Source organism: Nelumbo lutea, chromosome 2 (assembly GCF_056320005.1).
Source record: "Nelumbo lutea isolate HS-2025 chromosome 2, American lotus-T2T, whole genome shotgun sequence".
Classification (NCBI taxonomy): Eukaryota; Viridiplantae; Streptophyta; class Magnoliopsida; order Proteales; family Nelumbonaceae; genus Nelumbo; species Nelumbo lutea.
This window is the reverse complement of record NC_142685.1, coordinates 100,848,943-100,863,696: the sequence shown is the minus strand read 5'-3', so window position 1 is coordinate 100,863,696 and position 14,754 is coordinate 100,848,943. Positions and strand designations below refer to the sequence as shown.

Genomic DNA, 14,754 nt, shown 5'->3' with positions numbered 1-14,754 from the left:
ACTTTTATAAAAGCACTTTTACGAAAGTACTTTTGCAAAAGCATTTTTACAATCACTTTTATAAAAAACACTTCTACGAAAGTACTTATACGAAAAGTACTTTTATGAAAGCACTTTTACAAAGTACTTTCATAATGTAAAAACACTTTTGTAAAAGTCTTTTATAAAAGCACTTTCACAAAAGTGCTTTTATAAAAGCACTTTTACAAAAGCGCTTTTTCAACGCCAAAAGAATATATTTTTATAATTTTTAAGCATTCTTTATTTTAATATATTTTTATAAATTTTTTATATTTATTTACATTTTAATGGATTGGATTGGATTGGTTTGGATTTGAACTGAATTAGGTACAGTTTATTTGTATTTGTAAGTGTATTCACATTGTACCACTCTAATTGATAATTCTACGCTCACTCCCACGGTCCCACCTCAAACCAAAGACACCCATTACAGGAGTTAGAAATCGCCAATATTTCTATTCGCAATACTCAACCAGTCAGAAAACACCACGTTACTTTTCTTCCGAAGAGTCCAATATTTAAGATGACGTGGCTTTTTGTGATTGGATAATATAGTCAGTAAACGAAGAGGATTAGACTGGTCCAGTGGTCTATTCACGTAAATCGCGTTCGTCGCATAAAAGGCTAAAAAGTAAAAACCGCCTTACAATCTCCTATAAGTTACTTGCCTCCCTCCATTTTCCTTCATTTTTTATGCGTAGAGGGGAGAGAAGAATCAAGAAACGTTCCTCCTCTCGCCCTTTTCCCTCGGGACCGACTCATCCTTCTGAGATCTTCTCTCACCATTTGAACCGAACCAAAACCAGAACAAAAAAACTAATTCAGTGATCGATATCCACATACACGTATTAAGAGTCGGTGTGATTAATGGCGGACGCTTACTGCTCTGACTGCAAGCGGCACACCGAGGTGGTTTTCGACCATTCGGCTGGCGACACCGTCTGCTCCGAGTGCGGCCTCGTCCTTGAAGCTCACTCCATTGATGAAACATCCGAGTGGAGAACCTTCGCAAACGAGTCCGGCGACAACGATCCCGTCCGTGTCGGCGGCCCTTCTAACCCTCTCCTCACCGACGGCGGCCTCTCCACCGTAATCTCTAAACCTAACGGCGCCTCCGGTGACTTCCTCTCGTCTTCTCTCGGACGATGGCAGAACCGCGGATCAAATCCCGATCGATCCCTTATACTCGCTTTTAAGACCATCGCGACCATGTCTGATAGGTACTTGTTTAATTCCGATCAATCCCTAGTTTAATTGAATGAGAATGTCGTGCTTATCTGTTATTCTACTTGCGGTTTTGGTTTTGCCCATATCTTTTTGCTCGTCGTTTTCCCCACTTTTCCAATTGAATGTGACTAGAGTTTGAGTCGTTAGTTATTGATTTCGGAGGTTGGGTTATTTCATTATGTTTGAACTTTGAACTCGAATTTTTCGAAATTGTTTATGGGTTTTGGTTGGGATTGAAATGTTGAAAGCAACTTGAACGTAAAATTACTAATCAAATCAGCATCTCGGAACCTCTCCGTCAGATCATAGTAACCTCGTTTTCTATTCCTTGTCTGTTGTTTGTTTTTATGTATATGGTATTTATGGTTTGATTATAACTGCTTTACAAAACATTTCTGTACTTCAATGAAGTTTCTACTGGCAAAAAGAGTTTTCCATGCGTTTTAGGGTGTGGTGATCTATTACTCTAAGCGCCAACTTTGGGCTCGGTTCAGTTTGGAGGGTATAATGAAAAATATCTTTAGACATAACAATGTTTTGGATAAATAAATGAAGATAGACATAATATCAATAAGAAATAGTAGAGGTGTCAGTGAGGAATTATAATCCTTGATATCAATCCCCCTTCAACCCCATGCTATCACCCCCGGAGTGCTCCACGTTGCCAGAAATTGTAGGGTGACATTGATATGTATCAGCCTAGAGACACGGGCTTTTCTTCGTCAAATTTTCATTTAAACCACAACCATATTCCATCATCTACTTCCCCTTTTTTGCTTTCTTTATTACTCCATTTGTCTTCCCCCTTCAAAGGTTAACATTACGTATACATATCAGAATCAGATAGTGATGCCTTTTTCTTCTTCACTTGCTCACCCTTATTCTATACAAAATCTCATGCCTTGTATGCATATAACTACCTCGGGTAGAGACATTTTGAAATTTCAGTTTTTTACTCTTTTGTTGATTTTTATTCAGTCATCAATAACCGACTTATTATTTTTTGGTGACTTGACGGTGTTATCATTTTTTGATGATTTGGAGCCAAGCAATTGATTCTCAATCAGACTGGTTGCATTTGCACCTTTTGTGGAGTTTGCTCATGTGTAACTCAACAAATGCAAATATTTCACCACCTGTTTGGGCTACATAAGTGCACTCTGGTGGGTGATAAGATGAGGATGGCAGAGAGAGCAATGATAGAGATTAACAATTCATCAGTAATTGATAATAGTTAAAAACTTAGAGAAGAATTATGAATTCTAGTTAAAGCATAGCAATGGAAACACTGATTTTTGGGGAAAAGGCCCCTCCTTTGATTTTGTGATATTTCAGTGAAGTTCCTATTCCCTAATTCTGATTTTATTCATATGGAATTGAAATTTGAAATTTGCAAAGCCCTTAGACTTGAAATGTCTTATTTTTCATGTCATTCAAATTCTTAACATTTTCACCTGCTAACATTGAGTTCAATTCTCTGTTTTAGGTTGTAAATGAATGAGGTTAATTTTGTATTCTAAATGAAGCATTTAGAAATATAACTGATGCCATGAATAATTTCTTTTTCAGGTTGGGTCTTGTTGCAACTATAAAGGTATGCTATTGAGTTATCTTTATTGCATTATTGTTTTTGTTATCTGTATATTAGTGTGGCACCAATAAATCTATCTTTGTCTTTCTGAACAAACAATCCTGGAAAATACTAATGTCATCCAGCATGGTATCCATAAAAAAGGTCTAATCTTGATTGTTTTGGATTTGGATGTTTAGCTTATATAGACAGATTAGGTTTCATTTAACAATGGGATTTGATGCATATCTAATGCTATTTGATCCAATTATGATCAGGGTCCAATTAAATTTTATATAATATGTATATTAAACGTTGTAAAAGTTTACAGTTAAATAGTTAATAAAATCTATTATTTTATAAATACACATATAAGTCAAAGAGAGATTAATTTACTTATATTTTTAGTTTTTTACTTTATTTTTTAATATGGTGAAAATGGACACATATCAAGTCTGAAAATCTGATAGGATCCAAATTGGATCCAAGTAGTGTTTTTAAAAGCTCTAGAGGCTTATACCTCAAGGTGAGGTGCTAAGGAAATGCTTCGAGAGCAGCCTTGAGGTGTACACCTCCAGCATAAAGGCATAAGCTTCCAGCCTAGAGACTTAGGAGGTTTATGCCTCCATTGTGCTTTATACAAGAAGCTTATACCTATTATGCTTTTGTGTTCAAGCACATTTTATGATGAAAATGCAGTAGATAAAAGCAGGGGAACCATTTTATCATGTCCCCCTTTATTTATTTATTTATTTATTTTTTTGATAAGTCATGTTCCACATTATTATGGGGACTGTTTTGGGTCTAGGGCTACAAAACCCATAGCTTGGGTTTGGGGTCCATATAACAGTTAGTGTGTTGGTCATGTTGGATATTCAAAAGGTTAAGATCCAAACCTGCACCAGAAGTAGTGTGTTAGGAAGTTCAAGCATATATTTTGAGCAACGATAAAGCCTATGGGGCCGTTTGGATCTTATGTTCCCAAGATCCAAGGTATTTTTCTTTAGGTGTTAGTGCCAAGTATAGCATGGTTAAAATATTTTTTTGAAATCTAGGCATTGACTAGATAACTAGATGTTTCGGAGGCCTATTGGCTAGGCAATCAACTGGGCAGGTGAAAAAGGTATACATGTATTTTTTAAATAAAAAGAAAATTTATTATGACCAACCCACATAAAAGAAATGAAAACAAGACTAATCATTCTTCAGACTCCAACAAGACCAATCCATAAGCCCGCACCTTGCAATTCTCATCCCAAAATAGATTTGGCTGTTCTAAAGAACTCTAACAACATTAACAACATTTGCAAGGGAATGAGCTCTTTGCTTCTTTGTTATCTTTATCTTCTTACCAGGATTGACTTAGGTATAGGGGCGAAAGATTAAGCGAATCATCTAGTAGCTGGAGACTAGGTGCGAGTTCTATCGGGTAAAGCCAATGATTAGAGGCATCGGGGGCACAACGCCCTCGACCTATTCTTAAACTTTAAATAGGTAGGACGGTGCGGTTGCTCTATTGAGTCGTGCCACGAAATCAAGAGCTCCGAGTGAGCCATTTTTGGTAAGCAGAACTAGCGATTCAGGATGAATCAAAAGTCGGGTTACTGTGCCCAATTGTGCGCTAACCTAAAACCCACAAAGGGTGTTGGTTGATTAAGACAACAAGACGGTGGTCATGGAAGTTGAAATCCGCTAAGGAGTGTGTAACAACTCACCTGTCGAATCAACTAGCCCCAAAAATGGATGGCGCTGAAGTGCGCTACCCATATCTGGCCGTCAGGGCGATTGCCAGGCCCTGATGAGTAGGAGGGCACGACGGTCAGTATAAAACCCAGGGCGTGAGACTGGGTGGAGCGGTCGTTAGTGTAGATCTTTGTGGTAGTAGCAAATATTCAAATAAGAACTTTGAAGGCAGAAAAGGGGAAAGGTTCCATGTGAGCAACACTTGCACATGGGTTAGTTGATCCTAAGAGACGGGGGAAGCCCGTTAGACAGTGCGATCAGCATGGGCTTCGAAAGGGAATCGGGTTAAAATTCTCGAACTAGGACGCGGTGGTTGACGGTAGGGGTGGGTTTGAGCTGAGCCGAGCCGAATACTTGGCTATTCGAGTTTGACTTGTAGGAATAGTATCAAGCTCGAGCTTGATTCGAGCTAGAGACTCGAGCTCGAGCTTTGCTTGGTTCATAGCTCGCAAGTTCGAGCTTGACTATAAGCTAAGTTTTTTTTTTTAAATAAAAAATAAAAATTATATTATAAAATTAGTTTTTATTTTTTAGACAAAAAATTAAGAATTATAATAATTATTTATTATATATATTTATGTATGCATGTATATTTATTATAATATATATTTATGTATATATAATAAAAATTATTTATTTAATACTAGGCTTGCAAGCCTCATGAGTTGAGCTTCAATGGGTTGGAGCTCGACTCGGTTAGCAAATGGGCCTATATATTGGGCTCGAATTTGGCTCGAAGTTTGGTTTAAATTGAACTGATCCAAGCTCAAATAGCTCGTGAAAGGCTCAGCTCGTGGCCACTTCCTAGTTGATGGCAACGTTAGTCTAATCATTGGCAAGCTGTTAAATAGAAAAGGCAACTCTTCCCTGATCCCAAGGAGATCCAACTTCAATTTGGAAAAAACCTTTGAAACTTGCACATTTTGATGGTACTTCCTATTCTTAAACCTTTTCACAGCATTAGGCAACTGATCTCTTTCATTGAAAACTTTAGGCTTATCAATAATCCTTTTTAATTCATTCGCAAAAAAAAAAAATCCTTTCTAATTTGAGGACCACATTCCTTTTAAATGTCTGGGCCACCATCATCTCTCCAAATCCTTCAGAGTGTTCTCCTCATCAGGAGGAGCTAAAGAGGTTTCTAAGATCAATAAGAGGATTACATTTGAGCCCAAAAAGAGAAAAGAAGAATTTTCAAATAAAGGGATAAGTGAGAAAAAAATCCACCAAGAGGGTCTCCTCCACTAAAGATTTTCACAAGTATTTGTTTAACCATAGAAGATTTCCCAACATAAGGCTCTAACCTTTGGAGGAGCAAGACCATTCCAAAAGGCATTAATTGGGCAAACAGATACAGGGCTAGTGTTTCTAAGAAGGGGTTCAAATAAAGAGGCACAAGAGAACAGGCCAGAAGAAGTGAGTCTCTGCACCCTATTGTCTTCTTTTGAGACATCCAAGAAAACCCCATCTATTGAATTCAGCAAAGAAAGAACAATTGAGGTTTCTGAAATCTGAATCTCAATCCCTTAGGCCCCTTCTTAAACCAAGGTTCCAAACCAAACTATTTGTAGAAATTGAGGTAAAAAACACCAAAGCATCTTTAAATTTAGAAATTGAAAAATGACATGGAATTTATCATTTAAAGGGTGATTTTCCACCATAAATGCTTCCAAAAATCTGGTTTTGTTTGTAGAAAGCACATAAGTTCTTACAGAGGGCAAAAGGAAGGAAGTATTGACAACATAGCTTTTCAAGGAGTAGCTTTGGGGTTCAGATTCACATCTCAGCCAGTGCCCCCATCATGGATCCTTTCGATGGTTTTGTAACACAACTTTTTCATGTTTTAGGGGAATCTCCACAATCATAAGGAAAGAAGCATTTCTACTCAACCTACAAAAACCTAAACCCCCTTCCCTGTTGCTCTTGCACATCCATCTCTAGTTAATCAAGTGCATGCATTCTAAAAATTGACAAATGATAGATTGGTAAGTTTGTCAAAGTTTGATTTTATTAACATGATTTTACTCCTCAAGGTGATATAATTCTTTTTTCTCGACCACTAGTCTCTTTGAAAACTTTTCAACAATAGGATTCTAGAAATTGGCTGACCTGGGATTACCCCCTAAGGCTGTGTTTGGAAGTAGTGTAAAACTCTATTGACGTAAGAATCTATTGATGGCTTAAAATCTGTGAACCGTTGTTCTTTGAAAAATGTGATAATCGATGTAATAATACATTGATAAAATCGATGTAGTATTTACATCCGATTATTGATGTAAAGCTTTACTGTAAGTGGAGTTTTACATCAATCTTGACTTACACTGCAAACAAGCGCCGACAAAAACGAACCAGCGGTGGAGTTTTATATTGATGCCGATTTACGTCACAAACAAAAGCAACCTAAAGGATGGTCTAAAGTATTTGGTTGGCCAATCAGATGTTGAGCAACCCAATATCTCTGTATATCTTCTCACCATGTCATTCTCCAAATTGATTTCTACTATACAACTTTTTACCTAGATTCACCTTTAAATTAATAAATCCTCTCAAAACATCTGGTTATTATCTTAAGATTTCTCACCCGCTCCCCAAGATGTTGACGAAAGATTATTACATCATTCGCAAATTGTAAATGGGATACAACTAATTTTTCCCTTCCAGCTCTCCATCCAATAATTAATTAAATTCTATGAGCCCTATCGGGTAGTTTGCTTAGCTTATCAATGGGTGTAAACACAAATGGTGGTAGTGCGTCACCTTGCATCAAATCCCTCTTAGCCCTTCAAGTCTTTAGCCACCCCATTCACCAAGATTGAATAATGGCAAGATTGTAAACCCCATCTTATGCACTTCTCCCCCAAGCCACAATTAAGTAGAACTAAGGGTTTCATTTGGTTTGCAGGAATAGGGGACTAGAATCGGAATCACAATGGGCAATTCCAATTCCACCCGTTTGGTTGGGCAGAATTGGAGTTCGATTCCCATTCTTGGTGGAGTGGCATTCCCCCATTTGAGGAAATGCCTGTTCCAGCTTCCGCCCTTGGGAATGAGAACCTCATTCCAGCAGATCAAGTGGTTTAAAACCCCTCAAACCCTATTTATTCATACTAATGCCAACCCTCCTTGGGAGTCATGCATATTTTACGCAATTTGATTCCTATTCCTGTCTGAACCAAACAGACGGGGGAATAGGCAATTCCATTTCTGATTCTTGGGGACTTGGGCTCTGATTTTGATTCCATTTCTGATTGTAATCCAAATGGACCCGAAATCTAGAAATGACCAATCTAAGCCTCTTCCGAATAATGCTTATGTACTATTGTTGTTGTTGTTTTGTTATTATCTACATGCATACATTGTAAAGTATTGTCGTTATCATCTTCATCATCATCTAAACCTTGCCTAAGTGGTGTCTGGTACATGAATCCTGTTTTTCCATTCCATTCTGATCAGTACCATTAGGCACTTAAATCATTTATAGCTTGTGCTGTATACATTATGAAGTATATGTTTTTTTGTTAATTTTTGGAAAATCTATGATGCCTGAAAGACATGGTACCGTAAAGGCTTTGATCAATCAAAACCCCGTGTATTCTGATTAAAACTGAGTTGATTGGTTACCACTCTTACGATGATGGTTGATTGGTTACAAGTCTTTCCAGTATAATGTCTTTCTGGCATCATAGTCAAACCATTAGTTTTTTTTTTTTTGTTGCCTAGGTGTTTGACTTGCCTTGCCACTTACCAGACCGAAATACATAGGTTTTAGCTTTGTTGATTTAAATACAATGGTTCTAAGTTGTATGTTCAAGTATGCAAGGAGAAAAATGGAATGAAGGAATTCTAATAACAGACAGAACTACATGCTCATCACATCTTTCTTTCATGGGATCAGAGAAATGGGACCTCAAACTCCAGAATCTCAAAAGTTGCAGAAGTAAATCCGTTGATGAACAGGTTCTCTTTTGAGTTTTGACCAAAAAAAAGGTTGATCAGAAAAATCTGCCAATATGAATGGCCAAGATACACCATGGGCTTTACTCTCTAATGATGGACAAATCTGATTTCAATTTATTGTTAAATAGACAATTACTGTGATTTTTCATAATATCCAGTGAGCCAAGCATCAATTTGACTATGTGTGTGACATCTACATAACATAAGAAAGCATAATTCGGGGTGTGGAGTAGATTCAAAAATTTAAATAAACAAATGCAAGGAATACATAATTCAATCTGTTCTTTATCAATAACTAATTTTTTGGTCAATTTTATAATTCACAAATTTGCAAATACCTTATAGCCATAGTTGTCCTAGACTCTAAGTCCAACTGAATCAGAAACATGCATGTTTTGTTTTAGATGAATGAAAAACATGCATGTTTCTGATGGGAATTTTGTCATGAAACTTGGAAGTCTCGGCTTTGTCATTCATGTAATTGGAAAAGATTATGTAAACTATTTATAAAAAAAAAAGATTATGTATAACTTTTGAATGATAGATCATCAAGGAACAAAGTAGTAGTTTTGGCCATCATTTTCTTCTTTGTATTCTTTGATTGACAGGGTTGAATCTTGCTCTTTTCCCTTGAAGTTTTAAGGGGTGCCTTCATGTAATATGTTGGGTAATAATCCTGATGTGATACCTCTTGGTGTTGTTTTGACCTGTAAATTGGCATGGTCCATATCTAACTCACGCTCACATGTACATACACACTAGTACATGTTCAAGTGTTTGATTCCACTCTATTAGGTTTGTCCCCTGGGCAACTCAACTACCAAACTCATGTGCTTTTTGTTCTTGTTTTGAGTATAGCATACATTAGATTTGTTAAATAAATACACATGTATTTGTGTATATGTACAGACATTCAAGTCAGAGTTTCCTATAGTTATTTTTTCTAGTTTGTTTTTTTTTTCTCTTTTTTGATGTCTATCCAGAATAATATTTTCTTTTTATATTGATTTGAAGGATCGGGCCAATGAGATATATAAGAAGGTGGAAGATCAAAAGTCTATTAGGGGAAGAAATCAGGATGCAATTTTGGCTGCCTGCCTGTACATTGCTTGTCGACAAGAAGACAAGCCCCGCACAGTAAAGGGTACAGCCTAAGCTTCCTTTACATCTGGATGGTTCCTGATTTATCTTTCTCAATGTGTTTCAACTTCCTGAACCTGTGGATTTCAACTAGAAATTTGCTCGGTTGCCAATGGAGCTACAAAGAAGGAAATTGGCCGGGCAAAAGAGTACATTGTGAAACAACTTGAGGTCGAGATGGGTCAATCAATGGAGATGGGAACTATACATGCTGGGGACTTTTTGGTGAGTTGGTCATTTAAGTTCTTTTTTGTTTTTATTTTCTGTTGATCAGTGACATTCTAAGCATCGCTTTACCGTTTTGAAGCATTGTGTTGTTGGAATTGTTAAGTTTGTCCAACACCAATTGACGTAATCAAACTTAATCTGCAGAGACGTTTTTGTTCTCATCTTGGCATGACTAATCAAGCAGTAAAAGCTGCCCAAGAAGCAGTCCAGAAATCAGAAGAGCTAGACATCAGGTGATTCATGTTTCCCTCTTCTGTTACATTGTACCCGGAAGTCCAAATTTATTAGTGAATGGAGCATTGTTAAATTTATAACCTCTAAGGATGGCAGAGGTTACAACTATTTATATGGGCCACATATTGTGGGAAAGGTGCTGAAGGTATGGAAAGAGGATTCTTGTCAAGTAGCATAGACAAGCTTAGGGAATACCTATGGTTAACCCTAGTTAATTTTTTAACCATAACAAGGTCAAGGAGTTTAATGTGTGAGGAAGTAAATAATATTTCCTCACTTGGATGAGGAAGGACTTCAGACAAATAGTAGTGAAACTTGCCAGAAGAACATCCTTGAACTGGTTAAGCCATTATGTATTAGAAGTTATCTATACAACTGAACGGGTGGTATTTTGATGATACCTTATCCTTGTCAAGGCCATCTCCTAAGGTGTCAGGGGATATTTGGTCCCATGAAAATGATGTCAGTACTGTTAGCCGAAAACCTTGCATCTGTAATGAGGTGCTAATGCCCCCTCTACTTCAGAACTAAATATAAGTGATTGGTTTATTCAGGTGTATAAACTGGACTACTAGTATAAGTAAATGTTTTTACAACTATTCTGATAATCTCACCATGTCACTACTGTATATGTGGGAGCCAGTGATTTAAAATGCATGCCTCTGGCACACCTAGGCGAGACACATTTCAAGGGGCTTGCCTCAAGGGAATATCCACTTGTATTTGACCAAAACCCCAGGATAGGGGCAAGTACTTTATACTATTGAGAAAGCCCCTTACACCAAACTCCAGGAGAGGTGTAGGTGTATAACTGGACTACCACTTGAATAAGAAAATGTTCATACTGTTTAGGACACCATTGTAAATCTTGTATTTGTGCTGGGAATGGAATGAATCTTAATGGGTGAATACACCCTGTCATTGTAATATCCAGATTATCATTTTAATTTGATCCAATTTCCTAGCTGATCAAAAAATAAGAAAAAAAAAAGAAAATGTTCTTCCAACCACTCCCACCATGCCACTAACTATGGGAACCCAGTTTTCATTTGATTATTCAACATCATATTCCATAAATCATATTTTCTATACTAGAAAATTTGTTTTTGTTTTAAAAAACAATATTTTGTTGGTTCCAAAAAGATGCATTGTTTTTTGAAATAAAACAAACTTGTTTTTCCCTTTGGGAACAAAAACAGAGTTCAAGAACATGTTTTTGTTTTTGTGCTGATGTTGTCATTCCAAACTAAGGTTCATGTTCAAGCTGGTCTATGGTTGGCCCCCAACCCATCTAATTTATATCCATGTTTTATTAGGGAGGGTCAAAAGAGTCTAAAAGGCATTTAATAAGGGATTTGGGGGGGGGGATTAAGAACAATTTTATTATAGAAGAGTAATGATATATTTTAGTAGAAAAAATTATGGAGACAAAAGGATTTTTAATATTTCACATGCGTGAAATCAGAAAAGGGAAGACTCAGCATGAGGCCTGTGGTGAGAGACCCAGAGCCTTGTCTCCACACACTCCTTTAGATAGATTAGTAAAGTAGGCATGGTTATCCACTTGATAGGTTTGCTGTGCCCGGGAAACTATATGTAAATCATAGCCGGTTAGCCACCCTACCAAAACAACCAATAATAGGAGTTGGATCACCCATTTAAACGTCCCATGGGCCTTACTCATTACCTTTATGGAGCAATTTCAATTCTAGAGGTTACCAACTTATCTCTTTGCAGTTTGCAGGGGTGTGGGTGTGGTCGTGTCACAATTTGTAAACCTCAAGAAAACATGTAATACATATAAATAACCCTCTCTAACTTCAGAGCTTCTTGGATTCTTTAAACTTACTGACATCCCACTAACATTCGGGCTTTTGCCTTGTTGGATTCGATTTTTGTTATGTAAAGCCACCAGGCCCACCAGCACTGTAACCAAACTTAAATCTTCGTGTGGCATTAGAATAGGAGAGATTGAAGAAATGTAGAAAGTCTATTTTTAAATACAGAAGTTTGAATGGACACTAAATCGACCCAAAAAAATTTCTGGTTGCAGGAGGAGCCCCATTTCAGTGGCAGCTGCTGTTATTTATATGATTACTCAGCTATCAGACGACAAGAAGCTTCTTAGAGGTATGAAACTGGTGTTACTGTTGTCTTAAATTCATGAGTAATGCATAACTTTGCATGGTCATTAAATCAATTATTTTATTTTGAGTGCAGATATTTCCCTTGCTACTGGAGTTGCGGAAGGCACAATCAGGAATTCTTACAAGGACCTTTATCCATATGCGTCAAGGTTAATCCCAAACTGGTTTGCCAAGGAGGAGGACCTTAGGAATTTATGCAGCCCCTGAAAAACAATAAATTACAGTGAGAACCATAGAAAATATCAATTGATTCAATATGACGGGAACCTTTTTTGGTTTAGTTAATGTGTTGGGATTGCTTTTTATAAGCAAAATGTTTAGACTTTCTTTTGTTAGACACTATTTGGGATTATACCAACCTTTGATCATTAAAGAACTTGCTCAAATTTTCCTTTTTTTTTCTCAAGTCAAAAATCAAAATGGAAGAGCTTCGCCCTTTTCCCCAATTGAATAGTAATTGTCTTCTTTTCTACTATTAAGTATTAACTTTATTCAGCAACCTGTCCTATTCCTTTTGTATTTTATTTCAACTTTAAGCCATCATTGATCCGGATGGTTGAACCGGTGGTATACCAGAAGGCCCACCTGACTCTGGATTCTTGGTGGTTTTGATCATTTGTGAACTGCCTACTTGAATCATCCCGTGGACCTTCATAGTTTACCATTTGGTGTTTAGAACAGTAAGTTACTTAGGCCTCGTTCGTTTACGGCCATTTTACTGAATTTACTCAGGTAAGTGTTTCTTAGGTAAAATTTATCAGTTAAGTTTATTTGTCAATGTTTTTTTTGTTGAAATTTACCCACTTAAACGAGGCACTCCAACTTATCCATGTTTTTCTGTCTCACCAACTTAATTGGGTAAGAGGCCCATATATTATATTATTATCAACATTACCCTTTTGGCCTAAATGATTTTTTTTGAAGGTTTTATTTTATAAACATGAGTAATAGGTCTGTCATATCAAAAGGAACCTAATCAATCACTATTGCCAACATTATCCTTTTTGAATATTTTCTTAATACCACTAATCATAGAAAGATTTGAATTAAAAGCAAATCAGAGGTTCATCCTATCAAATCAACAAGTAGAACTTGCTATTTAAAACAAAAAAGGAAGCTAATATTTGCCCTAAAAGCTTGTTAATATAGGGGTATTTTCAATTGAACAAAATCCTCCACGATGGGAAAGTAAACTTACCCATTTTTAAGGTGGGTAAAATTTTCTTAGGTAAATGGCTTTTAATATATCAGGGGGAATCTTTATTTTTTATGGGCTCCACATGTATATGCAAAAAAACATGGGAAAGTTGAGAAAGTTGACTAACTTTCCCACCCCAACTTAGTGGTAAACGAACGAGGCCTTAATTTTAATTCAAGTTTACCCTTAAAAAAACTAACAAATCAATTTCTTTCCAATGTTGTAATTTATTTCTTGGTCTGAACAAATAAAAACGGTAGAAAATTGGAGGAAAAAAATCAACTTTTTCTCTAATGTTATTTACTTGTTACATCAAACAAAGGTGATGGTGCACGATTTGGAACTCCAAGCCAGATGATAGCTTGGACATCGGTTGCTTGGCTGGCAAGTCGAGATGCAAGGAGAGAAAGCACAGAGAACCTGGGGTGGTTAATCCGGCGTAGTCACTCCGATACTTAAATCAATGGTGTGTAAGCGAGCTAATACTTGAATGCAAAAGAGCTAGTTAGCACAAATCGTGTGTACCTTGTGTCATTGAGGTAGATGCTCTTATATAGGCGTTATTTGGTGTGGGCTTCACGCATCGTGTTCGAGGTCTCCAGCCCGATGTCCTCAGAGGTAGCCATGCACGTAGACCAATCTTTGCGTCTTGTTCGGTTTCCTCTGGAACATTCGATACGGGGGCCAACTTCTGAAAAACTCGGGAGTGTCGGGATATGCATGCTGAATTGGTTGGTGAGCACATCTCACAAGTCACCACCTGGACCTCAATTAGGTCGGCAAGCCCTCAAGGGAGGTCACTCCACATCGAGGTCACTTTGACTATACTAACGAGGTACCACAGGTCGGCCCCTGGATGAGGTGCTACAAGCTGCTCAGAGTTGTGGATGAGGTCGTCAGATAGGTTTTCGCCAGGTCGCCAGGTCGGACTCCATCTCTTTGGCTAAGGCAAGTCATTGCTTAGGTGGTGTCGAGGTGTCATCCAACTGTTGTGAGATGCAATGTGTCATGATGTCATTGGAGGGCCAAATCCGCCCTCATCAATTAGACGATTAGTGTCTCCGAGGGCTGATGCAGTGCAGCCGCGACGCCACCCTATCATCCGACATCAAGAGTAATGTACGTATCGACGAAGCTCACAAGCAGAACAAAAATGAACAACCAGCCCGGGCGAGCGCTAGCGATCTGTGGCCCAAACTTTCTCCAGCCTGAACCGTGAAGCCTCACTACGGATCAAGCTCTTCATAGCTCCCCTAAGAGTTAGAAGGAACTGAATGTGAAACCGGCCT

At 37.6% G+C, this 14,754-nt stretch overlaps 1 protein-coding gene across 1 annotated transcript; it reads left to right on the top strand.

Annotated features, from left to right (window-relative positions):
• The first annotated feature begins 671 nt into the window (after positions 1-671).
• LOC148872332 (Cyclin-like family protein) lies at positions 672-12,713 on the top strand. The gene is made up of 7 exons (XM_088971303.1): positions 672-1,241; positions 2,818-2,842; positions 9,533-9,662; positions 9,753-9,883; positions 10,031-10,119; positions 12,174-12,250; positions 12,341-12,713. Exons 1-7 carry the CDS (start codon positions 889-891, stop codon positions 12,472-12,474), a joined length of 939 nt encoding a protein of 312 aa, XP_088827429.1. The 5' UTR covers positions 672-888; the 3' UTR covers positions 12,475-12,713.
• The last annotated feature ends 2,041 nt before the right edge of the window (positions 12,714-14,754 follow it).

Excerpts from the sequence above, each read along its gene's own strand:
- LOC148872332 (XM_088971303.1), top strand. The coding sequence starts at position 889 with ATGGCGGACGCTTACTGCTCTGACTGCAAGCGGCACACCGAGGTGGTT. Across the intron at positions 9,663-9,752 it reads CAAGCCCCGCACAGTAAAGG|AAATTTGCTCGGTTGCCAAT; the intron begins GTACAGCCTAAG and ends GATTTCAACTAG. Across the intron at positions 12,251-12,340 it reads CGACAAGAAGCTTCTTAGAG|ATATTTCCCTTGCTACTGGA; the intron begins GTATGAAACTGG and ends TTTTGAGTGCAG.